At 42.4% G+C, this 26,422-nt stretch overlaps 1 protein-coding gene across 1 annotated transcript in view; it reads left to right on the forward strand.

The window, feature by feature from the left end:
* adam19a (ADAM metallopeptidase domain 19a) overlaps window positions 1-26,422 on the forward strand; it is a 134,414-nt gene that overhangs the window by 69,672 nt on the left and 38,320 nt on the right. The window contains exons 4-5 of the mRNA XM_070929697.1: window positions 10,365-10,443; window positions 18,195-18,271. Of these exons, the coding sequence (XP_070785798.1) occupies window positions 10,365-10,443; window positions 18,195-18,271 (156 nt within the window). The remainder of the gene's footprint in view (window positions 1-10,364; window positions 10,444-18,194; window positions 18,272-26,422) is intronic.

Here is a 26,422-nt window from a genome sequence, read left to right on the forward strand (position 1 = left end):
GACAAGCAAAGACATGTCACCTTGACCACAGATTTTATTTATTTAATTTAATTTCATGGTTTTGTTGTAAAGGATAGAAATGAAACCCAGCTCCATTCACACCCATACAAATGCATGTTTGCGCTTGCTTTTTGCATGATTGTTGATTGGCCTTGAGTTAGAGCAGCATGGGAAACTGCGCTCGCACTCGGTTTGTGTTGTGTCGAAGCCACTTCAGGAGATTTAATACAGTCCCCTGCCCAGCAGAAAGACAGCTCAGTGATTGAACAGCTGTCACGACCAACTCTGCTCATGACAAACACACAAAAAAGAGGCCAATTTTTTTTTTTTTGTGGTAAGGTGTGCTTAACTATCGTCGGGGGCCAAAGAAAATGTAATTTGGATTTGGAAATCCCCCCCTTTTTTCCTTACCTAACCAGGTTCAGGTGATCCGTCGTCTTACTTTTGTACTGGCTTGGTATCTGACCATTGTTTCGTGGTAAATCATTTACAGTGGTAAATGATCATTCAATTTGATACATGCGCACTTCATGACAGTAATAGTTCAATAAACCGAGCGCAAAATATAGAGAAATGCATTTAAACGACATTTATTCTTCAACTGAGATCAGAATAATCCTGTTTTTTAGTTGTTGTTGTTTTTTTTGGATCAAAGCGATCCCAATCCTACGAAAAAGTTTTGAACAACACAAACTGAGGTTTTGTTTTTTAATCGTCATTAAAAACAGGATTGGATTACGCGAGCCGATCCGATTTTCAGAATCCGAGATTTCCTTTTGAACAACCCCATTTTCAAGGTTTGAGCCAATCTGTTACTTTTGAACAACTGGCTCCAACATATAGTGCTTTGCCACCCCCACCCCCACCCCCCAAAATGTTCTGCTACTTGCCTTCATCACGGTGGTATCTGAGGTTTCCAGTTTATAGCCATGCTATAAGCCTGGGTCCATTGATGGCAATGTTGTTGCCCCCCGCTTTGGTCAACTATTGGATGGACTGCCATGAAATATGGCTCAGACATTCATGGTGAATGAATGCTAATTTGGTGATCCCATGACTTTTAATAGAGCTCAAACATGTACGGTGTATGTGATTGATTGGGCCAAAAACGTGTCATGGCGCCCAGGGGGTGAATCCCTATGACATTTGGTGATCCCATGACTATTCCCGTAGCACCTCCATGAGGATGACTGTTTGGGTTGTGAGTGGAACGCCTTGGCAACTATCGCCATGAGATTTGAAACAGACATTCGGTGTCTCCATTGTATGATTTGTTGACACTGCAAAATATCCCGCTTCGTGCAAACTGTGTCTTGGTCGCAATTCTTAAGCAAACACATGCTGTGGGATGCTGTAAAACATCGGCCGACATATATTTTTTTAAAACCCTCAGATATTGAAATTGGAATCTGCCTCAAAGACACAGCATTGACCGGGCCCTAACATATAAATGATCATGCATACGAGACATACAAAACAACAACATTTTCAAATATTTACTCTCAATGGGCAAGGCAAAAATAAATACTAATAACTGCAAACTGAACCCAAGTGCTTACAACCCCAAAATGATCAATGTCAAAATAGATGGCACTGACCATGAAGGTCTTCTTACAATTAACCCATCCATGGGAAAAAAGGTTTTAAGTTTAAGTTTTAAGTAAGAAAAGTACATTCTATTGTCCTTCAGCCTCAAATGACCATACGGAGTGAAGGGACCTGTATTCCGTCTCTATAACGTTCATGAGTAGCTCAAACTATCACGTCCCTCTACCTAAAATTAGTATTTTCAGAGAATTTGTTTTGAGAGCAAAAAGTAATCCACAGTACTGTGTTGAAACCCACACTGGTCTGCATGTTGCTGCGTGTGCAAAACTGAAGGCTGCAGTTAATAACCCTCAAGAGACTGTGGTTTACTGTGGTTTAAAAATAACAGCCAAAGTTAGCATAAAATGTCCCAAAGCAAAGTCTGTAGCTGCTTGTTGCGTCGGTGAAGTGTTGGGAGCACAACGTCGGGCCACAAGAAGCTATTGCAAAATGTATGTGTGTGTTTTCACCTTGCACAAACAAACTGGTTGCTTAATGGACACACACACACACACGCACGCACATGGGTGTGAGTGGGGACTTTTTTTCCCCATTTGCACTTCAAAAATAAGCTCATGTGAGGTCAAAGGTAGACACAGCCTCACACGTGTGTCAGCCCAGTTTCACGCTGCACGGCTTCACAAAGCGTGTCAGAGGGTTGCGGTTAACCTCATCCTCGCTGAGCCAGTGCAGCTGCTGCAGTTCAGCATCGACAGGCAGGCTCGCAGGCGGGGGACCGGTGCGCGACGCGAAGAGGGAGCAAGCAAGCGTCAGCTCTCAGTTCTCACTTCCTTTTCGGCGTCCTCAGCGGCGCGGTGTCACGGCTCACTGGCAACATGCTCAACTGTTGTTGAATGCACACCGGCGAGAGCTTGGGGTGGTTGTGATTTGGTTTAGATTCGTCAAATTCAATTTGGACAGTCCGTGGGTGTTTACCAGAGCTGCATGGATTCATCCGGTGGTTCTCAAACCTTTCCACATCAAGGACCCCTAAACTGACCCCTGCTTTTAGATGTTTTATTACAGGAAGTGTATGAAACCCATAACCATGGTCACTTTTAAGCAAACATGCCAATAATTTTTGTAGGTTCCATCTTCTCAATTGGGAGGATTTGTCTCTTTTCTTTGTCATATATGAAAATAAACAAATCATTTGGGGATTTATTTATTTTTTTTGAACAATTAGCAATTTGAATGTGCTCTCCAGTCCACTGCGATTTCACAGCCTCAAATAAATTGGTCCGATGCAGTGAAGCTCAAATGGCCGGGACATCAGCCGTTGCTACAGGGATGTGGTTTACTGTTGTGGAAGATGAACGAAATCAGAATGCAGTCAACAACTGGATGGAGGTCAGGCTTTTGTGGCAAACTCGTGTGCCTCCATAACCCACTCTGAAGTTGTCTTATGTATGTCGTGTATGTATTTTTAATGTTCAGCCCAGTGAGGAGAGAGTCACTGTTTGGCTTTGAATATACAGTTTCTTTAGGTTACAGGCTCGTCCGCGGTTTTTAGGGTTTTAACGTTACTTTTCAGAATGCGCTCGAGTCGACTTTTCAGTGTGGTCTTGCTCGTTTTTTGTCGCTTGGAGCTGTGGTAAGTTAGAGGGTGTTATTGCCTCCTCAGTAACCTCTTCCTGATTGAGGTGAACCGCTCTTGTTCGGTCAGAAAGTGACGCCCACTTCACCCTTGGGTGTTTCGTTTACGCTCCTTGTCTGGTTCCTCCCCTCTCGCTCCTCAGCAGTTGACGAGCACATGGCGTCGTGCCTGGGAAGAAACTAAACTTTTTTCGCTATCTCATGATAAATGTCTCGCTGGAAAGGATTTTGTTTTTGTAGAAACTCACACCTGCAAGAACTTGTGAGGATCCGTCTCAAAATGTACCAAATGTCTAACGGTGTCACGACTGGAATCCACCTTGTTCCCCAGTCCTTGTGTAAGTCTGGGCACTGAGGCAGATGATCTTCTTTATCTGTCTTGACAGTGACAAACTCGTATAATACGAATAAACCTTGAAACACTTCATCCTGAAGCTGAAAACAAAGCCGCTCAAAGACGTTGTAGAAACACGGGGGTTTTTCCACCTGAATGTACCCTGACCCCCCCCCCCCCCCCCCCCTCGGATATCACCATGGATACTATCAAAGACACGTCCTCTTTCTCCATCCTTTAAATCCATTCTCCATGGAGCTATAAAGAACGTCAGTGTGCAACCACATGCATAATGAAGCAAGGAGTTTCTGTTTCTCTGGTTTCTGAATGCAGGGTTAGCAAAAGTCAGCGTATTCTCTCCTGGACAAAGAAGTCTTTCAGGCTAAAGCTAAGCTACGGTAGCAATTTCTTATAGCTTTAACAACAGCATGACTGTGTTGTTAGTAACCCTCCAGAATGCCTTATATGAACACCCCAAGGACTTACTGTATTCAGTATCCAGTATTCATAGTTCCCTTCAGCAACTCAGTACAATAATGAAGAGCTTTACTTCAATGGAGCCATTCACTGACGCTGGTATTCCCTGTTTTCCTGTTGCTCCCGGCAGCCCTTGTGACTGCGTGACTGTTATAAGACGTCCTCAGACGGCAGGAATGTTTTAGTCGTTTAGTCGTCAGCTGTTAGTCATTTTCACGTGTTGTGTTGCGGTTGCATTTGTCTGCGTTTCGCTCACAATGTCGGGAGGGATGATGGCCTGTTTATCTCACATTTCAAATGAACAACGGTGAGGCCTGTGCGACTGTTGACGTTTGGGTCTATTTGTGGCGTCCCGCCTGTCCTGTCGGTTCCAAGCGGGAGCACACTTAAGTATCGAATAAGTATTCGTAGAGCGAGTGATAACTTGGTTTACTTTTGTAATGTAGTTTTGGCTGTCGTAACGGTCTGGGACCAGCTTCATCGCTGAATAGGTGTCGTATTGAAACTACTAGTTTTATCAAAACTGTTTATTGGTTCTTTTGTCTTATTACTGCGCAAGAAAAACAACGTTAAGGACATAATTAAACGTTAATGTCAAGGGATTTACTGCTGGACGGGTACTGCTGATAGAGTGGGGGCTGCTGGTTCCATATGGTTGTGTAAAACGACAGACCAGCTGGGGATAAAGATCATCAACATCAGTCAAAGTTGTTGCATTTAAAGAAGTTTATACTATTCTTGTTCAATAGGTGTTGTGATCATTTGCTCATGCAGTTTCCCTTATTGGTTGGTTTTGTTGCTTTTATTTTGTAAAATGTAACCAGACCTTTATTATGAACTTAAACACTCAATGCTTAGACGTAGTTTTGTTCGCTCCAATAGAAGAACACCACCTTAAAAATACAGGTAATCTAGAATCGGACCCCATTCAGAAGCAGGTTTCTGGGGGCACCTTTACTTGACGCTACTGAGTAAACGGTAACCCAAATGGCAGTCCATTTTCTGATATTTGTTGGCACCAAAGCATAGCAATCGGTGCTATAAAGGTACCGTATTTGATAGCGAGCCCTCACGCTACTGTAAGAGGATGCAGCACATAGCTAGCATACGCAAGCAACTGGACAAGGTTAGTGTCACAAGCCGGCAGTTTCATCCAAGCCACGTTTCAGGTAGTAGACACAAAGGCAAACATAATCAGTCAATGGACAGAACAGGGACAATTACATGGCAATGGTGGATGCTAAAAAATGACAAAAAGACAAGAGCTGTAGCAGTGTATTGATTTGACCAAGGGTGTATCCATTGCTTTTGAATTCGCCTCTTTAAAAAAGAGAATTGTGTTACTTTCTCGTTCAAAAGTCACACAGTCGTGCTTCAAGGATCTTTTGAAGCAAAACTGCCAAACCTCCGCTTCTTCCACCTTCTTAAATGTCGTCTTCATGCCATTGTTAATTGGCGAAAACAAACAATTTGAGGACCTCACCGTGGACTCTAGACAATTTTAATGAGTGCTTTTTTTTCCCCCTGACGTTTCGTAGATGAAATGAATAACTCATTAATCACAGCATGGCCAAACCTTAACCTTAGATGTGCATGCAGTTATTGCCCTGGCTGGAAAACAGTAGTTTCCTAGAAGGAGCACACGTGGACAACATCAGATCTCCGTGTGGGGGACTTCTGCAGCTACGCCTTTGTAGCACAAGATCTGAGAAAACAGCGTCCCACCCCGTCCCACCCCACTGGTTTTTCACGCACCTCTGACACTAACGTCCCTCCTTTCACTCATCATCTTGACCCACAGCTTGTTTAACCGAGACCGTGGGTATAAAAACACAGCACCTCTATAGTACATTCACGCATATACACACTCACGGCTCCAGGCCTGCTCATTAGAGCAAATTTGAACAGCACACCAAAAGCCAGGCTGCCTGTCTGCTTTCCTTCTGCCTCGTGGAGAGCCCATTACTTTTTATTCTTGGAAGTAGCTCAGCAGTTTGACCCCAGCTACACTGCGTGGCTGATGCTCCGGGGGAGAGAGAAACAGGCTGGGTGTGTTTGCGTAATTATCCGGTATCAGGGCTGCTGATGAGTCGGTTCCACATCCACTGGCACTTTTTTAATGAGCCTTCGTGGTAGACGACAGTGCCTAATGCAGAATGTGAAGAATCAACCGCAAGAATAACGTGAGGTTCGCAGACTTCGTAGAATCGTCACATTTTCTGGAGAGTAGCAGCTCAACTCAACTGGACTACCAACTGAACGAGGAGCCTTGCACATGTTCCACAGGTTCTATTCAGTCAGGCAATGAGACACTGCCAATACGAGACAGCATTTACATTTAAATTGTGTCACTCTTGTTCTCTTTCTATCTCATCTCCGCCAAAGGTCATTTATTTGGTCCAAATGAAGCGCAGAAATGGAGTTGGCCAGCACGACTGGAAACACACAGTCCACCCCACAAGTCAAATACAATCTGCGTCAACACTGATGAGTACCTGACCTGATTCATTCAGGCCCGGCATAGACGATGACATACTGATCACAGTATGTAAACTGTGACAGAGGCACTCAAAGAATCTCTCAATACTAAGGCTTCCATTTCCATTCCTTAGGCGCACGCGTTTTCGGCAAACAAGGGCGATAATCCCCTACTTTTATACTGATTAAAGGCCTCCGTATTCTTCAGACAGGGCACTTGTCTGATGGTCTTACAGTGTCAGATTTTCCAGTGGTGGTGTTTAGGTGGCTTTGTCCAACACTTTTTTGGAACTTTCCGAAACGGACAGTTGGACAACTTACTCAGCAACTGGCCACGGTCGCGCAGATCTGACAGTGTGCAGGGTTTGAACTCCTCTCTCGAGCTTTTTGCTTTCGTGGTAGATGATAGACGACCGCCTCAAAGCTATGCGCCTACATCTGTCCGTTGCGTCCCATCGAGGCGACAGACTCACAAAAAAACGAGTCGCTGTCGACAGTTCTACTGGTTATGATCTTGGAACGCTGCGACATCCAACATACTTCAGAGACCGACTTCCTGGTTCAACTTTGACCTACTATACTTGCCTTACTCACTACACTGAGGGGTTATTTACATTATTGTTGGTGTAGTCTCTCAGTAACTAACTACTTTATTTACTAAAGTAAATCAATCAGATTTGCTAATGTAGCTAAACTGTTGGCTTGTGTACAACCTGTCACTGGACCTATTTTTAGTGATGTTGCCCAGCGATCTCAGCAAAAAAACAACAACAAAAAAAAACCAACCCATGTTGTATTAAACCATAGTTTTCCTTTAAAACATAATCGGTCACCAGTGTTAGTGAACCATCCATCACTCACCATCAGTTCAAAGCTATATCATTTTAAATACATAAAAATATGGATTGAAAGATTGCATTTTTAACTTTCAAACATTGCCTTTCTCTCTCTAACATATCATGTTTGGCCTGAGGCTACAGACTATCCACAGGAAACAGTAGTAGGAGTTGCGGTTTCCTTTATCTGAATTTAATATATTATCAACTCTTACAACAGTACTTTTCCCCTTCGGGAATTGCTATTAAGATATTTTTACGTTTATCGCCCCTCCCCCCAACAGTGGAATGAAATATCCGCCCTCGCGTCAGTCAAACCAGAACCATGAATCTTGCCAATCGACTACATCCGCAAAGGGCTCCAGAACCTGACGAACTGGCAGTAGTTTTAACTCTATAGTTTCCATCAGTCAACAGTCTGCTAGCTAGCAAGTGGCTTGATGTTGCTATGTAAGATGCAACAATGACCATGTATTGTTTCAGTTTAATATTGAACTGCAATAGTAATATTTAATGTAGTTTTAACACTTGCAGTATGCAGGTGAATATTGGCCTAAACCTAGCCTGACCGCTTCAATCAGGCTCGGATTGCTGGAGCTGCAGGCCTCTACATTGGTGACACGCCGATCGATGCCCGTTGCGTTGTCCCCAGGAATGTGAAAAGGTCATTGTTTTCACATTTACAGTAGGTGATCGCCGTCGGTGAACATTCCACCAGTGTTTGCAGGGCTTCAAGGTTTTCCAGTTAATCACACCCTCGGCCAGTTTTTGAATGAAGCCATAGGAGACATTTGACCGTGATCTTTGCCTCTGTCACCTGCCGTGAAAAGCAATCAGCCTTTTCGTCCTTCTCCCTTTGATGAAAACGCTGTGTAAATACTGTCCTGAATAAGATGGAGTCGAATTTCACACACTGCTGTCTGCGCACCAGCTTCAATCGAATTAACTTTCGAGGACTGCGACGCAAGACAGTCTTTATATATTGCAGAGCAAATTGTCTGCAGTAAAACGGGCGAGAAAGCTGGATTATGTTCCATTACGATCCCCCTCAATGAATAATACAATAGGGCCCTCGGGACCGAATGGAGATTGGGCTCATCTTTTCATGTCCGTCTTCCATTTGCCCGTTTGTGCTCAGGGATCTGCTGCCAGAGTGCGTCTCCCGCCTGGTCAGTAATTCAGCCACACACAGAGGCAGAATAAGGCCAGCAATCCTCATGGTGCCGCTGATCCACACATCTGGAACACTGAAGCGTTCGTCCGGGGACACCTTGGCATTTGACAACCGACTTCTTCGTCCCCAGACGTGACAAAATGTCACCTATTCCTCTTACAGGCTAAAATGGAGACAATGCATTTTTTGGGGGGGGTTTTTGTTGTAAGGAGACCTTTTTAGGAGACATCAAACAAGAATCCCTTTTCTTTTGTAGCGCTCTGCGAGTCGTCTCTCTGCAGAGCAGCGACGAAAGTGCCGAAAAAGAAAAGTTTGGTTGCGCCAGATAAGAATTTGCATGAGATAAGTCACTAACAGATGAATCAAATTTGATACAATCCCAATAAAGGCAATGGGATATTTCCTCCCTTCTCTGTCTCTTTTTGTTATCAATGCCCAACTCCATCAACATGAAAGACTCCAGTCCTGCTGATCCAATATGAATTTGGAGGAGATTATGCTTTTCGCAATCAGGCCCGGCAATATCAGAGAATCACAGGGATGTCAGCAAGCAACAGAAAGAAGCTATGAATATCATTGAAGCTTTGTCTGACTTTGCACTTTCTTCAAAGCAGAGGTTCAGTAGGCAAGTGTGCTGCGCGAGAGAACAAGGTCTCACACGCCAGGCAGTTACTGTCATTACCCCGAGCTTGCATGGTAATGGCGAGGGAACACACCCGGTGTTTGTACTCAGGAGGAAACGTTCTTGAGCCCAAGTGGCTGTAGTCATTTCTCAGCCATGTAATGCGTCAGTTGAATTTAGCGTGCACAGAGAGCCAATGGAGCTTTATTGACATTTGTGGTTCTGTGGTTTACGTGTTTCTATCCCAAAGTTTTGAAGCAACAGCTGACATTCTGGGCCCTATTTTAATCGTTTTAATCTGTAAAGTTTAACTAAGAATAATATACGATAGTTAGATTTACCGTCTAAACTCGCCCCATTACTCTTTCTGGGATTAGCTCATAACATTTTAAAGGGGTACTCCAGTGATTTAAATAATTGCACTTCCATAAGGTTGGGGATTCATGAGCTGAATCCTACATTTCCCATGATCCATCTTTTCGTGAGGCTCTTTCTGCCTGATAAGTGCCCGCGCTCCCTGTTTGTAACAAGGGCTTTCTCTCGTGTGGCCTCCGAGGCCAAGCCACGGTTACATCTGATAATGTCATCAGTGGTAATCCCAAATTAAAAATGGTTTTTCATAATATTCATTCTAATGGGAGTACAGGGTAAAGTATAAAACGTCTAGCGATAACAAGTGGTAAGAGAGGGGAATATGGAAATGCATGGAAAAATGTTGTGGGATCGTCTTTAATGTCGCAGTTACGAATTGGGGTATATTACTCCATGTCATTGATACAATATCACCTGTTTAACTTTACTAAGCTCACGCAACACACTATGTGGCATTGAAACCTGAACCAGTCAGCCTTCACTGTTCTACCTCGAGTTCTGCACTAGAAGCAGCAAGAAACACCCGTTGTTATTGCCAGGCAACAGCACAATCAGCCCCTGCCATCATTTAGCTCATCTAGCTGATGACATTAGCTAATGTCATCAGTTAATATCATTAGAAAAAAACCCTACCCTGTTTTTGTCAAGGAACTCACGCCCTGATGCTATTTATAGTATCGAGACACCGACTGATGGCGAATCAAGGTTGAGCAGGAACCTTTATTGGGTACATTAGAAAGCTTTATTTTCTTCATCTGGTTACGATATAACAGCACTTTTCACCCAATTGGACAGCAAAAGCAAATTACAAAGGGATCATGAAAGGTTGAATCTTACCTAATCGCCCGCCACCGTTCCCCCCCCCCCTCTTCTCTTCTCCCATCCCAGCGAGCTTTTAGGTCCGGACTTTACCGAGACCTACTACACCGAAGACGGGCAGCCCGTGACTGTGGCTACTAATTACACTGTAAGTATGAAGCAACAGGCATCAGTGAATCTGTAGGAACCTGGAACTTTTCTTCTCCCTCTCTTTTCAAGATACTGCTTTTCACGCTATTATCACGCTTTCTCTCCTATGAGAACATCCGTTGATGTCAGTCATTTTGTAACCCTACAAGTCCTAATTCTAAACTATACCTTTGACCTAAACCTAATCGTAATCTAACTCTAATAGTTCCAAATTCTGCCAACATAAACATGAAATCATTTAATCAAATTGAATTTTCATTTCCATATTTGTGCACATGATGTATTACAAAATTAAATCAAAATTTTAAATTATTTTTTATTTTCAATTTCATGTTTTAAAATGCACAATTACTGCCAGAATAAAACTCCATTGACAAACAAATGTCTTGCAATTGAATGTAAAAGTAAATTGAATGTTCTTTGTCATTGTCAAATGAACAGATAATGTGCAGCCTGGACTAGATTACAAACTGTGTTAATTTGGAGTTGAATTATGTCCTCATTTTAGCTCATTTCAATTGAAAATTAAAAATGTATATAATGGCAGGATTCTCTGAGGCCACTTTTGGGGAAACCTATCAAAATCAATCTCTATGAAATGAACCATTAGGAAAATGAATTTAATATCCATTGCAAAAGAGCTAATATGAGGACATACTTCAAATTCTAATGCAATAGCCCAGTTTGAAATGTTATATTAGATTGCACATTGTCTGCCAATTCAGAAATGAAAAGTCATTTTCCCATTCAATGTCATTAACTTTATGGCAGTGTTATGCTTAGGAGGGCACTGAAAAATGATTTGTCAATAATGTTTTTATTTTAGTTTTAATTTTGGCTGTAATGCATTTTCAAACAATGAAAATGGGATCCCACAATTTTAACTATATTTTTTTTGTCACATATGCAACACGCAAATGGAAAATATAATTTCAATTTGATTTGATTCAAGTTATTTCATTTTAATCTTGGCAGTCACAGTCTTCCATACACTTAGAGCTAAATGGTGGTGGGTGTTAACTCTAATTTTGTTAATCCAGAATTTTCTTATTTTACAATGAGATTATTCAGGGTAGGCAATACAATTATATTTTTTAAAAATGTTTTTCTACCATATTCTATGTGAAAAACTGCATTTCACATTCAAAACCAAAATCTTTACTTTAGGAGCCCAACTATGGCTCCAGTGCTCCTCTCCATTATTCCATGTGTTCCTGCATGTAATGCAGGGATGAGTTATGCAGTACATCAACATCCCTTTTTCTTCACATATCAACTAAAAGCACAGCGCCAGTAGGCATGGCTTTAATAAATATTCATTTAAACTTAAGATATATGTATTGTGTGGCAAAGTATTGGCCGAAGGAACGCCAAGTATTAATAGATCGGCAGTGCGTGTTGTCGCTACAGAAACCAAAAGCCAAGTCCAGCCGAGGATGATGGATGTTTTTAAAAGAAGAGGAGGAAGAATATCTTTCACTTTATTGAAGTCACTTTCACACCTGCAGTCCGGTTCATTTGTTTCAGACAATGGAAGTCCACGCAGAGAATCCCCTTTTCTTGGAGCTTTTGAAAGGCTTTCTGGGAAATGTAGGAAATCTCTAACTAAAGCATGATAGATCAGATTGATGGAACGAGAACATTTCAGCAGTTCATGACAAGATAACTGCTTTGAACACTGCAGATTGAAACCCTGCACTGTGAAACGGTGGAGTTTTTTTCTTTTCTTCAATCATATTTCCACCGACGACACGGTGGACGTCATAGTGGCACGAGGCCGCTGCCATAAGCGATGCATAAATTATGAAGCACTTTATTAACGCTGTCAGCCATGTGTCAGACAGGCTTGTCAGCCAAGTTGAAAGTGTGTTCAAGGAAAAAAGAGGCTATGGACTCAGAGCTCCTGCTAGAGCCCCAAACCAGCTCATCATGCTGATGGCTTTCAATTCTTACACACACACTTGTATGGCACAACATAAAAAAGAACTGCTTTAACAGAGAGACGTGCAAGACAACAGACACACACACACATTCCTTTCAATGCACGTGCAGATATGTGCAATAGTACAAACTATCCATAAAAACACACTGAGCCATTAGCATATGCGCATGCAATGCAGACTACAGGGTTGTATGCCACAGACACACACAATAACAAATGGATAACAGTACACACACAGTTAATGCTGTACACTTCTATCGAAGATCACGCGTCCTAGCTGAGCAACAGGATGAACTCCGAACTACAATGTGTCCGTAACCATGGACAGACTGCAGCCGCAGTGGAGCACTTAATGTGTATGTGGCATTCAGAAATATGTTGTGAAATGGTGCAAGTAGCATGGTAACATCACAAAAACTCTGAAATCTGATATATTTGATATTAACAAGCAAGCCTACCTTTGAGAATATTAGCAGGTTCAGACTTCCTCACTGTGCCACCCGATCACATTTGGATGCGCAACAACCACAAACGGGTATAAAGCCCTCAAAGTTTCTGGCAGAAGGATAAGCTTTGATTCCCCCCCTAAATCTTAAAAACATAGAACAAATTGGAAAAACCTGATGAAAATCACTGAAGCAAAAATCCAGGTGAAAAATCTGATTTTAAAACATTTGAAGCTCAACGCGGAAGATTTGATTAAATGATTGAAAAAGTCAAAATAATATAGATGAGCTCAGTCTAGACTAGTAGTATGACTAGAACAAGACCATAAAATAGACACTATAATGGTTATACAGCCAAGAGAGTCAAACAATTGATGTTTGACATTTTGTTAACATTTTGCTGCTTGGTGATTGCCTCTTTGGTCTTTCATCAACATTCCATAACAGTCACAATCCTGTGCATGCGACGTCCATTGAAGTCACTCGATTTCAATCTTTAAAGACTCCAATTATCAGCATCTTTGCAGATGTCTCGCATCTCAAGAGTTTTTGATGATCAGAGGTGGGTGAACGCCCTGATTGGCATCTTTGATCATCTTAGCTGTAAGTGCTACACCAAAGAAACCAAATCGTCCATTTGTCCTCGGTAGACTTTTTGGCTGGAGTGCTGCGTGCCAAGTTATGTACGCTTGTGCTTGGTTAAAACGATGAATAAGTTCTTCAAACAAATAAAAGTTGATTAGAATGAATGGCTAGTTTAGTCTCCCACTATTTACAACCTTCACTTGCTTTGGAAACAGGGTAGTTCAAGTAGTTCCTGCTGGGTCAAAATTGAATTTGACGAGTATACGTTTTGTATAAGATAAGATTTATCTTTAGATTGTGTTAGTAATAATGCTAAAGGCTCTGTCTCTGAACATAGTGCATGCTATCTGCTCAATGGTCAATGGAGTGTTTTGGGGGGAGGAATCCCATCCTGAATCTAGATCTATTGAGTGTGGAGTCCCGCAAGGCAAAGTTTTAGGTCCTTGCTCATTAATGATTTGAAGACAGCTTAAATCTAGATGCAGGTGATTGTGCTTTACTGCTGATTTACACTTGGTGAGTGTCAAAATGTGAGTACTTGGTAATAAAAGATCTCTTCATCTTTGAAAGACAACAGCCGTCTTTCTTTCAGCTCTGAAGGCAGGCTCAGACACCAAAGTTTGAAGGCAAATTGAAGGATGAGCCACTCAGCTACCAAAGCCACATTTCTAAGTAGTTCATCTCGCTTATTCTTGCTGGAGCTCCGGGTTCACAGTCACTTTGACAATGCTGCCACTTTCTATGATACAAATGATTAAAGACATGAATTACTAAAGACACAACATGAATTGATTTGGGTAACCTTAAAACTTAATTGGTGTGCACATGTTGAATGTGACCATTTAAGAAAACTAAGAGTTGAGAAGAGGGTTAACTCTACTAAGATCTTACTGAAATGGCTTTAAAGTAAGTACAAAGTACTGTGGCCTGGCTGATACTGCAATTTTGAGGCTAATATCAGTCAGGCTCGAAAGAAACGGTGGCAGCGCATTTATTTATTAAGTTCTTTAATCTGCTGCAGCACAATGGAGGACCACAATGGAAATAAGCCGTTAGACTTGATTGTGTCGCACTCTTTGAGGATTATAACTACTGCAGTGCAGAGTTACACAATACAATAAAAGAAAAATAATAATAATAACTCTATCTATCTGCACAAGGAATCCCTTTCAAACATGGTGCATGTTTTGTTTTTGGTTCTTTTGATGGATAGGTGGCATCACTTGGAAAAAAAAAGCACATACGATGAGAATGACATTAAAGGCTCAACACAATACAGGGAGGAAAGTGCAGACAAGAACCATCGGTTTTGTGAAACCCAGCTTCTGTGTTACGACATCTGCCTCAGTTTGTCTGATGTCAAGGTGATTTTTGCTTGCATTATGATTCACAGAGCCCGACCGTCAAGCCTCACTAGCCTTGTCCAGATTACAGAGAATCAATGTGGGCTTTGCTCTCTGATTAAGGCTGTAGCAGAACGTACGTCTGTCACTTTCATCAGAATATTAACCTATAAAGACAGTCTTCTTCCCACACGCAGCACTGAGAAACAAGTCATTTGCAAAGTGGTGTTTCCTGGTAATTGGTCAGATGATTTGAAGCGGCGAACTGAGAATGTAATCTTGGAATACTTTTGGTTTTCTTTGTTCTGAACTCTTAGAGACCAAAGAGTGCCTTTAGCTCATTCAGATCCTCTCCAATTCTGAACAAACCAGAGCTAGTCCGAATCCCACAATCCAACCGGTTTTGGAATTAAATCTGATTTCAAGTGATTCCTATTTGACATTTATTCAAATGTGATGAAGTGTTGGCCAAATGAATCTGGGTGCTAAGAATTTATTTGTAGTCAAGGCCAAGGTCAAAGTTTATCCAGCCAGCACAGTTGACCAAAGCGCTGTGGTCGACCCTGACCCTGACCCTAGGAGTTTGTTCAACTGCAGAGAGCGATCTCGAACATCTGGCGTTTGACATCCAACTGTGTTTCTGTAACAGACATTTGGTGGAAACAAATCTCTTTTGTGGGCTGCCCAAATCAATTCTTTGAAAAAGGTCACTGAGTGCGTTCTCCTTGAACTCCTAACCCTTTGTGTTTTGGTTCCAATCAAGACGTAACTGAGATTACAGTCTCTGTTCTCACTTCTAATGAGTCAACTTGTTCTTTGAGGGGCCTTTCTCAATTCAGAGTGTCCCAAGAATGCAAGTTCGAACTGAACTCAGGAGTCCAAACTCCCGAGAACAGGAGGACACGCTACGCTCCATTTGCAATTAAGACAACAGTGTTCTTGCCAACGTCACATTCCGAAATGTAAATGCCATTTAATAGCTTACACTGGATCCCAGTACGAATTGAATTCAGATCCACTTGGGTATTAGACATATTGACACACAGACCTGAGACCCTACCTGACCTAATTAGACTGAGTATAAATTGGACCTAGTCCAAAAGTACAGTGAGGCAGCACAACAACTTTACCATCAGCCAAACTAATTTGGCAGTAATTCGCAATATGTTATGTATAATAATGGCACGTGTTAGATTTAAACTCTGTGTTTATCTTCCAAAAGGAATTATATCATGTTTGAAAAGCTGCGGAGACATCAGTGGCACTGGTAAACCAGAGATAAGACCTGCTAGCTTGTCCCCACATCTCCAAAATGTTGGAAGCAAATTTTCAGGAGGGCATTGTTGCGATAAAATGACCACATGTTTTCAGTCCAACGCCCTTGATTCCATGTCGCAGATGTGATTTTGTTCCGTCCTCCGCACGACTTCGTACCTCACTGGGAGCGTTATGCCTGCCTGATTTTGTTGACTTCTGCACAGTAGGCCCTCACAGATGGCAGGTTATTCTCCACGCAGCTCATATAAAGCCCAGCGGGCCCAATCTCTTGGACTGCATCCACATCACACGTCTACATGTAAGCGGACTAATTGCAGAGGGTTTGGCAGGGAGAGTTCTCACTGACAATTGATTTGTATGTTGGCGCCAACGGAGCGCCGCTGCTGCCGCTGTTCAAATGAAAGAGCTCATTTCACTCTCTGATGAGCTGACAGAGCCTTTTGAATAGTCAAATATTGACATTCAGGCATAATTTAAACCTTATGGTGATAAATCCCTTTTCAACATTAGCAGCAGGTCTTTAGGCCCTTCGGCAAAGTTGCTTTTAGAAATCATCAAAGGCATCACACCTTTCATGATTTCTAAAAGCAACTTTAAGGGTTGAAAGTGTTCATTTCTTCTGTCTCGTGTGTTCTTTTTTTTGCTTTCTTCTTTTTTTATCTTTTGTACAGATTGGAAAACTGCAGTGAGTCAGGTGTTCTGGCAGCTTGTCTGCTTTTAACTAAAGGGTATTAAAGAATCGTTTCCTCAGCCCTTGTTTTTCATAGGAAAGTGAACTGATTCACCGCTGCCCCCGTTTACAATTCATTAATGTCGTAACGGTGTATGAAATCCACGGTCCAGTACGTACCTCCATGTTCTGGTCACAGTTTGGTACGTTTCCAGTACAGCAGGGAAATCGCGTTTTCTTTTGTCGCGCATCGTGAAAAATAAATAAATGGTTGCTCATATTGGCAAAAGCTCAGTAGGAAAATAAATTAAACACAAATTGTAGTATGTCAGTAATCCTCCATTGTTGTCACAAAAGACCATTATAGCCAGTAGCACAAGTTCGACAGGGTAAAGTGGTGGACATTTCCTGGATGACTGCAGCTTGTATGTATTTATATAGGTCAGCGGATGATTCCTGGACCACTGCAGCTTGCCTCTATTTATACAGGCCAGCGGATGATTCCTGGACGACATCGGGCTGAGCTCATTTATACAGGGCAGTGGATAATTCCTTGATGACTGCAGCTTGTGTCTGTTTATACAGAGGAGTGGATCATTCCTGGCCCACTGCAGGCTGTGTTCATTTATACCGAGCAATGGATAATTCCTGGACGACTACAGATCAAGCTTGTTTATGCAGGGCAGTGGATAATTCCTGGATGACTGCGGCGTTTGTAAAAAGAAAATAAAAAAATACAATGCATAATGACGAGTTGCACTCGAGCCCATCTTGATGATGCCGTCGCACATGATATGTCGATGTGATTGTTCGTGTTTCCAGGAACATACCCAGCTGCGCTTAAACTAATCTAATCTAATCGAACCGGTGAACCCTAACACCCCCAAACGATGGTTCTAAGAGGCCAAAATCTTGCCATGGCTGTTATATGAGCTATACATCTAGAGGCTGACTCAACCAGCATGGTTGAAAGCTTTCCAGGTGGAATTTGATGTCCCGCACATGCAGATGTTGACCTAATCAGAGCGTATTAAGCAAATTCAATAGTAATAGTTAAAAGGGTGTACAGAACCAAAGAGTACCAAACGGAGCATCCCGCACCGAGCTGTTTGGGACGGATCTATACACTGTTACACTCCTACAGGTCATCAGTCTTTGTGGTTAGTCGTTGGTGCAAGTCTGGTGTATTCATCCTCATCGGGATGTTTGAGTGGCCAATCTCCAACCGCCATTTTCCACACCGCCAACGAGCTTTGCCTGTCTTTATTGATTCGCCATGCTCATTGTTACAGATACAGCGGGCAGTGTTTTTAACCGGCAGCTGTGGTCTGCTTTTAGGGACACTTACACCACCGAGCGGACCCCGCAGATCGATTCGTCGTTGCTCTTCACCGGACGCATGCCTGAACAAACATTATCATAGCCTTTTCAAGCTTTCCTCCACATGAAATATGAAGTATTGATTGCAATTATTTTCTCTTTCAGGATCACTGCTTCTACCATGGCCATGTAAGAGGACGTCCAGAGTCCTGGGTAGCTCTCAGCACGTGCTCAGGAGTCAGGTACAGGAAACAGCTGCAGGTTTAACATTGTTCCGTGTGTGTTTGTGTTATTCATGTTGCCAGTTTGGGTAAGGCTGCACCGATTTTGAAATTACAACGAGTGACGTATTGCATTTAGTACTTGAAGTAATTCAGATGCTGGATTTGATTCAGCCTCGCATGAGGATAGCAACGGAGATTTTTATATTTCGCTTTGATGAGTCAAAAGGTAAAACACAAAACAAGTGGGAGATAGTCATAAAGCAACATGGCTGCGCTCTGCACTAGAGCTTGTTGCTGCTGAGGAGGAATGTATCCGTTTTTATCTGTTAAATGTGGCGGCGGTCTCTCTCCGTGAGTTCAGAATCACAGGGCTGTCCCGGTGGTCTCTCGTGAATGGGGTCGTGGAGGTGCTTGAAATGACGCACCGGCTCGGCCACTCGAGTTTCACAGGCGTCCACGTTGAAATGTCGCGTTGCCTAGTTACGAAAATTCAGAGGTGCACCAACACGTGCCGCGCCAGACACACTACGGCGACCGTAGATCCAGCTTCAAGGTTCATCTTGTGCTGGGAGAGCACCTACTCTTAAGTAGGAACTATAAAAGAGTTCTAAGGACTACGATCGCTCCCAGTTCTTGCAGTGCGAACACAATAAAAAGCGGTGGGGTCCTCCAACTGTTCTTAGAGCTATGACGAAGTTCCTCCAGACGGAAAAACGCCTAACGTGAAACAAGGGCCAGGCATGCAGTTCTGTGAGGTTGTTCTCAGGCACAGTGGTGCTTTGAGAGACATGCTAATGTTAGCATGCTAACATGCTCACAATCAGTGCGTTTACTTGCACAGTAACCTGGTTACAGTTGGCTTTCTCCAGAAAGCTGACTTTGAACTTACAATAACTTTTTGGCCACTTGGTGGCAGCAGAAACAATTTTGACATATCATCACCTTTTTTAAGTTGATATGGTGAACTTGCATTGAACCAATTACCAGGGCAGCCCCCCCACCCCCTCAACTGTGAGGGTACCTAACACCTCTCTGTAACACTAATAACAATGGTTTCGACATGACTGCCACCTTTTGGCCTCTATAAGTCGCTGTACTCATTTTTAATTCATAAAACTTCATCAAAGGAAATGTTTCTGTGTTTATAATTAAAAGCTTTCTAACTCTATGAATACGGTATAACTGTCAGTAAACTAAAGACACAACAATGCAAGTATAAAGTCAGTATTATGACAGATAGTAAGAGGCATAGTTTGTATAGAAATATTATACACGGCTTGAAATGATGGACTATTATGGTTGTTCTCTTGAACAATTCTTTTTTTTTACTTTTATGGTAAATGGACTCAGTGGTTCCCAAAGTGCTTTACAGATCCACCATGCTGCCGGTTTACTAACTATTGGATGTCATCTTAATGGAATATGATAAGGGGTCTGTATCGTATCTTTTCCTTATGCTACTGCGCTTGGTCATTTTAACTTTTAAATGTTATCAAGTGACTCTTCAATCGCCGTGATTGCCCTGCTTTGCCGCCTCACTTGACAGCCTCATGCCTTCACCCGGCTGGCTTGGCTTTCAGACCCGTAGACACCGGGAAGCTATTTGTGTATTTAATGTCAATAAAAGTCTCACGGGGCAGCTTAAATGTTTGAGCCTCGAGTTTGCCCTCAGCGCATTTGGATAAAGTTTTTTTTTTTTGCCAAACAGAGAAAGTTCAACTTGCACTGTCGGAACTCTTCTGTATTCTTCGGATTGTCGTGAAAATGACTAATTTCATCCTCTTTGGGGATCCAGGCAGCAGTTTTAAAAGTCTTAAATTTTCACAGCCTCAGACAGATTTTAATGTGGAACGCCGTGCACATTGAAGGCTCAGATTGAAGCTTTCTCCTGGCAAAGATGCTGCACGTCCCGAGGATGTGTCCCAAAAAATATATATTCATGAGTTTGATCCAATAAAAGAGACATCAAGTTATAGCTCAGTGGGGCTTTAGTAGGAATTAATTCCAAAGCCTGTTCAGTAAATCTAAACCGATAAGAGTTTGAGGAAGTTTTTCATTAAGTTGTAAGAAACTCTTTATATTCTTGTTCGTGACAGACGCTGGTTCAGTGCTGACATGTCCGTCGGCACCCCGCAGTCCCTCCGTCCTGATCTGGGAAGGTAGCCAGATGCTGCTTGTTGACAGCAGCTTTGATGGGAACAGAGCAGGCAGGGTTGGCGGGGGGGGGGGGGGGGGGGGGGGGGGGGGTGGTGGCTGAGCAGAGCAGAGATCTGTAAGCCAACAGAATGTAAATGCTTTCTAAATGTCCAGTCATTCACAGGGCTGTCCAAATAAGACCGACACCAAGTTTGTTCTTGGACCGCAAAACAAACTGAGGTTAAATTAAGCCCAGCCAGATTTGAACCCCAGGACCTTCTCGCCGTCAGGTGACAGTGCTAACCACTGAGCCACAGTGCTGCAGTTCACTGAGTTGAAGCATATTTCTCATATTTTTGTTTTTCATTCAACAGTATGAGCAAAACGTGTCAACGCGTCAGTGTTTGTTAAATCAGAACAACCACAGACAGATCTCCCATTGACAAACAATCAAGGATGTGCACGCGCGATTAGTGGAAGTATGAAGTTTGAATATCTTTTTTTCTCTGAAAAATTATAAGTAAAGGCAAGTTTATTTATACAAGCCCCATAGAAATGCATTAGAAATAAGACATTAAGAAAACATTAAAATTGCATTTGAAAGACAAGAAAAACAGCGAAAACAAGCAAATGAGTAGTTACAGATTAAAAAGAAGTTATGTATCTAATTTATTGCAAAACTGCATGTTTAAAGGCCTGATTTAAATGAGCTGACAGTTTTAGCAGACCTCAACACTGAGTAAACCTGTCCCAGAAGACTTGAGGGGTCTGGATGCTTTGTAGCGTACAAGTAAAGTCAGATGTATTTAGGCCCAAGTGCAGTGATTTAAGGACCGGTGTAATGTGTGGTGTTAGTTTGTTTTGTTTTTTTAACGAAGACCTGTGAGGACAGGACTACATTACAGTAGTCTAGCCTGCTGAAAATAAACGCATGAATGTTAAAAATAGAAATACTTTAATTCTTGCTATGTTTTTAAGGTGGTAGTGGGCTGATTTTGTGATTGTCTTTATGGGGCTGTTGAATTTTAGGTCCAAGTCTTCTGGCACATGCTCTCATTGATTGTAAGGGACTGTTGTCCTGTGGTGACACTGCTATGTAGAGTTGTGTGTCATCTGCGTAAGTATGGTAGGAGATGTTATAATATTCTATAATCTGAGCAAGCGGGAGCGTGTAGATGTTGGATAGAAGGGGCTCGGGAACGGACCCTTGAGGAACTCCACGTGTGATTTTTGTTCGCTCAGGTTCATAATTACCAATTGACACAAAGGAGTCACTATCTTGTAAATATGATTTGAACCAATTTACAGTGCCCGGAAGTCCCATCCATGTTTCTAGTCTGTTGAGCAGTACTAAATAAATAAAGACAAAAAAGACAGAATTCTTGACGCATCACTGCTCAGATGAATGCCGTTTAAAACATCAACAAGTGCAGTCTCAGTGCTGTGATGTGGTCGAAATCCGGGCTGAAAAGCATTGAAGAATTAGTTTTGCACCAAGCGTCAAGTCGCTGCAAAACAACCTTTTTCCTAAGAAAGGTATGCTTTATATGTAGTTATTTATTACTGAGGCATCCGGATGAGCCTTTTAAAAAAAGAGGTTTAGTCTTCATGGCCCTTGGAAAAGGGCCTGACTGAAGAGAACTATTGACTATCTGTAGTACATCTGATGCTATGCAGTGAAAAACGTCTTTACAGAAAGCTTGTCGGCAGAGTGTCAAGGCACTCGAACTCGAACAATTTTTCTCTAGGTTGTTGAATGTAGGAGGTGAAAATCTGCCAAATTGAGGCACAGGTGACATTTTGCCCGAGATGAATGATTTTCATTGCATGACTTGATGGATATCAATTGAGGAGGGACTGCTGCAGAGGGATTTGTCAGTCTGTCAGTGGCAGTAAATAAGGTGCGTGCATTGTTGTTGTTTATATTAATAATATCAGAGAAAAAGGATTGCCTTGCTCTTTTTAGTTAACGAACTTGGACTTTTCGCCACCTGTGTTCTGCCTCTCTACACTCTTTTTTTTTTTTTTGAGCTTTTACCAGTGTGGCATTCCTCCATGGTGCTTTCTTCTTACCAGAGATAACTTTGATCTTCACCCGGGGGGGGCAATGGCGTCAGTGACATTCATAACTGAAACTGTTCACAATATCATTGACAGAAGCTGAAGGCAGAGCTTGTGTGGGTGTAAAAGCCTGGGTGAATAATGTGCAGGTGTTTTCCTATGATACGGGCGCGACGACGCGATGTAGCCCATTTTCCATCCAAAGACATTTCTGTCAGGAGAGACTTCAATGACTGAACAATAATTTTATTGACGCGTGCGTGATGAAGACAGAAATGTGGCAGTCTTTGGCTTTTAGTCCCCATTGTGACACCATCATACCCAGCGATTTCCACACTGAAATGACAGCTGACAGCGAGCGACAGGAGAGGTGTGATTGGCTGATGGAGATTGTGACAAAATCTGATTGGATAGTGAGAGCCCATGATTTGCTGACCACACCCACCGGTGATGCTTGTTGGGATCAGATGTGAAAGAGGCTTGAAACTTTCAATCAGAGAGGGTAGTGAAACACTGCTTTTATTTGGCCGTGTTATGCTAGCAGCAGCTAATGTAGCCTGGAGCCTGTAGCCTGCAGCAGGGGGGGGTCCAGAGGTCTGGGTCAGCTCACTTCTTTCTTACATCCTCCCCAGCAGATTGTTTTCCCTTTCAAAGTCGCAGCCTTCAGCCCGACGCTGACTCAACTGACACCACTTGAGGACACTTTATCGTACCTCACACAGCTCCGTCTGGAGACACTGAAGGCTGTCTATTGCTTTATTCACACATGCAGTGGTGCTCCCCAACACCTGGAAACACTTTAAAGTTAGTAAAGAGTCCCTCCAACAACAACAATTGCAACGCAAATGCTAGTTTTGCAATGTTTTTCACCTTTCATTGTGATATCCAACTTTGTACTGATATATTCCATATTCTTTTAAATAAGAGCCCAAATTAGCGCGCCCTAAATAAATCGTTCAAATCAATAGCAGCATAAGCTTTGCAGCAACACTGCATGTAAACCAGGAGTGCCGCTGCGCCGTCCCCCCTCGTAGTGAACCGTTTCCCCTCTGAAAAGAAAATAAACTCATCTATTCTCTCTCTTCTCTCATTCTATGTGTGTTCTTCTCATAAATGATTAACACAGAGCCATTTCAAACGGGCCTTTGCATTCCTTGTCATGTTTGGTGATCCCATCATCAAATCTTAGTCTAATATTGACCCCATTATAAATCACATTGGACAAAAAGCCCCTACTAAACCCATGAAGTGTAAGTGTCGTTTTAGGCGGCGGGATTTAAACGAGGAGTTGTGAGGGTGACAGTGCACCGCATGTGTTCACAAGGATAAGAGTTTAAAAAGTACCTCAGTGAGACTATTTATTGTGCTCCAGCTGCAGTGCTGTATGAAATACCCTCGTCATTTTCTCGGTGGATTTGAGGCTTTTCTTTGGAATGGCCAAACTGCACAACCCTGCATTACTTGCAGGAAACTGATGATTATGCAAAAGAAAAATCTTGTGATTGCAAAAAAATTGCCAGTTACCAGGGGGGGGGGGCTCCATTCCCAGGACAACAAAGTTTTGGATCAGAACTTTTCGTTCAGGTTTCAGCATTGACCTTCAGTATTCTTATCTGCAGTCCTCCAGCAGTTCTTGTGTGTTTTTCATTTCCACTCCTGCCCCCCAGATCCCAGCTCATTTTCCCCTGCCGGCAACTTTCATGCCATAACGAGGTGTTTTTGTATTGATTCAGGACGAATTAAATGGTTTTACGGGAAATTGTTAAACAGCCTTGGACACATAATTACTTAGAAAAAAAGAAAGACTTACTCTCCCGCACTTTCTCTGAAAGCACGGCTCCTGGCTCAGCTGTGCCCATATGGTCAGCAGTGTGCATGAGCACAATAGCCAGCAAAACCCCTTTCACAAAAACCAATTTGATTCCCTTTGTGCCCGCTGTGAAATAAATAGCAACTCTGACAAGGTGAAATAGTTTTCATACAAACTTCAAATGCATATTGAACCACATCGAGCAGAGCCCGCATGAATCTTTGTTTTTCATCGTCAGGACAGCGATTGATATTCACTTTGAGAGATCTTGAATCAAGTTTTTTAATGTCATATGGGTTCAGAGTTTTTAATAAATATATGATTAACTAATTATACAATATTTACTGTTTATATTAGAGCATGACTGATACGATAAGTTTTGAGGCTGATACCAATATTGATATTTTAGAGTTAAAAAGTCTTATGGCAATGTAAATATCAGCCTAATATCATTGGTGAGGTTGGCCACTGATGTTGATGATGGTAAGGCCTGGCTCTCATTTAACAGGTCTGAGTATTGACTTCCAGTCCTTTTTTTTTTTGGTACCATGCTAAATGTGCTAGCAGCAGCACAGAGTATGGCAACCTGTGAAGTACAGAAAGCTGTCATCGAACATCTGGCCAGATTCATGATCTTGTTTACTTCTTCTTTGATCAGATGAATCCTGTTTGCTGTTACTATTTACAGTATACATAAGAAACGTCCATTTTTATGCAGATGATACAATTTTATACATCCCCCGGGATCTGAATCATCTTCTGTCTGCCCTTGATGCTTTACATTATGGTCTTGTTTTAAATGCAGATGAGACCCAGTACGCAGCATTCCCCACATCGACCCCCGTCTCCTGCCATTAAAACTTGAAATGAAATGGTACCCATTTACTGGCACTCAAGATTCATATTCAACATACAAGACTCAAAAATTAAAAATCAGACGAGACTTCCTGTATAAAATGAAAGGTCATCTCTCTTTCCATGACCATAAAACCGTTGTTCAGTCAGCTTTTATGCCCGGAGATATTCTGTGCTGTCGCGCAGCCCCGTCATGACGTCAGCAGCGAAGCGCTGTTTATCACAGAGCGCCACGCTTTAGCGGTAATGACACATTTGTCACTCGTTGCTCATGGTACTCATCTGCCAAACTACCTCACATCTCTCTTCTCATTAAATCTTGTGCACGGTCCAACGACCTCAGTCTCAGCGTCACTGCCTGATTAGATGAAGTTTAAATCTACAAAAACAATAAAAATCGAACTTTTTCCCAATTAGTAGGCAATTTGTGTTTGCATGGCTGCCATTGTTTAAACGTTTAACATATGGAACTTTAGCCTCCGCTTTAAATGGTGACAGTATTGTTTTGGCATCTGTACATAAACTTGGATATTGTGTTGGCATTAACATTGAAACAATAGACAGCCCGCCTTTTTTTTTTTTTTTTTTTTTTTTTTTTACTGCAAATTGTGAAATAGTGATTTTTTTTGGATTAGATGCCGTGATCCGTTATTACCGCTGTGTCGCGCGCGGTGAAGTTTGGATATCAGGATGGTTGCATTCAGTTAGTAGTGGGGTTTTTTTTTTCTTTAGGAGGCTGATAGAGGGTGAGGGTTACGGGTCACAAGTGACAGAGGTCAGGCACCTTCTTCGGGGATCGAGACCGCCTGATGGTTGAGGGTTTAGTGAGGAAATGCAGTCAGTAGATCTTTCGTGAGAATAGAAGTACGTGACTGAGAGTCTGTGTGGATGAAACGAGTCGTCTCTCTCTCTATCGCGTAACACTCGCTCACACTTCCACTGTTCCTCCAGACAATCACTCGCAGAATGACTCTCTTTTCTGGAAATTGCCTTTTTACTGCTCGGTGTTGTCTAGCACAACAAGTCGCCCGACTGCGCTGTTCATCATCAAGGACCAAGGACAAATCTTCCGCCATACAGTATGACTGGAACATTTTCTCCTCGTATTTCAACCCCCTCCTGCAGAGATCGTGGATTTGTCAGTGTTCTTTTTAGCGTAAGGCGTATTAATAAGACCCCATCTTCCACCTGGTATTAATACATGTTATCTATTCTGTTTTAAACCTGTGGAGTGCTGGAGAGCTAAAGGGGGTGGCAGCAGCAATTAAGGAACTTTAAAACCCTAATGCTCCTTCACAAAGTCATGC

This window comes from Enoplosus armatus, chromosome 23 (genome assembly GCF_043641665.1).
Source record: "Enoplosus armatus isolate fEnoArm2 chromosome 23, fEnoArm2.hap1, whole genome shotgun sequence".
Taxonomy (NCBI): domain Eukaryota; kingdom Metazoa; phylum Chordata; class Actinopteri; order Centrarchiformes; family Enoplosidae; genus Enoplosus; species Enoplosus armatus.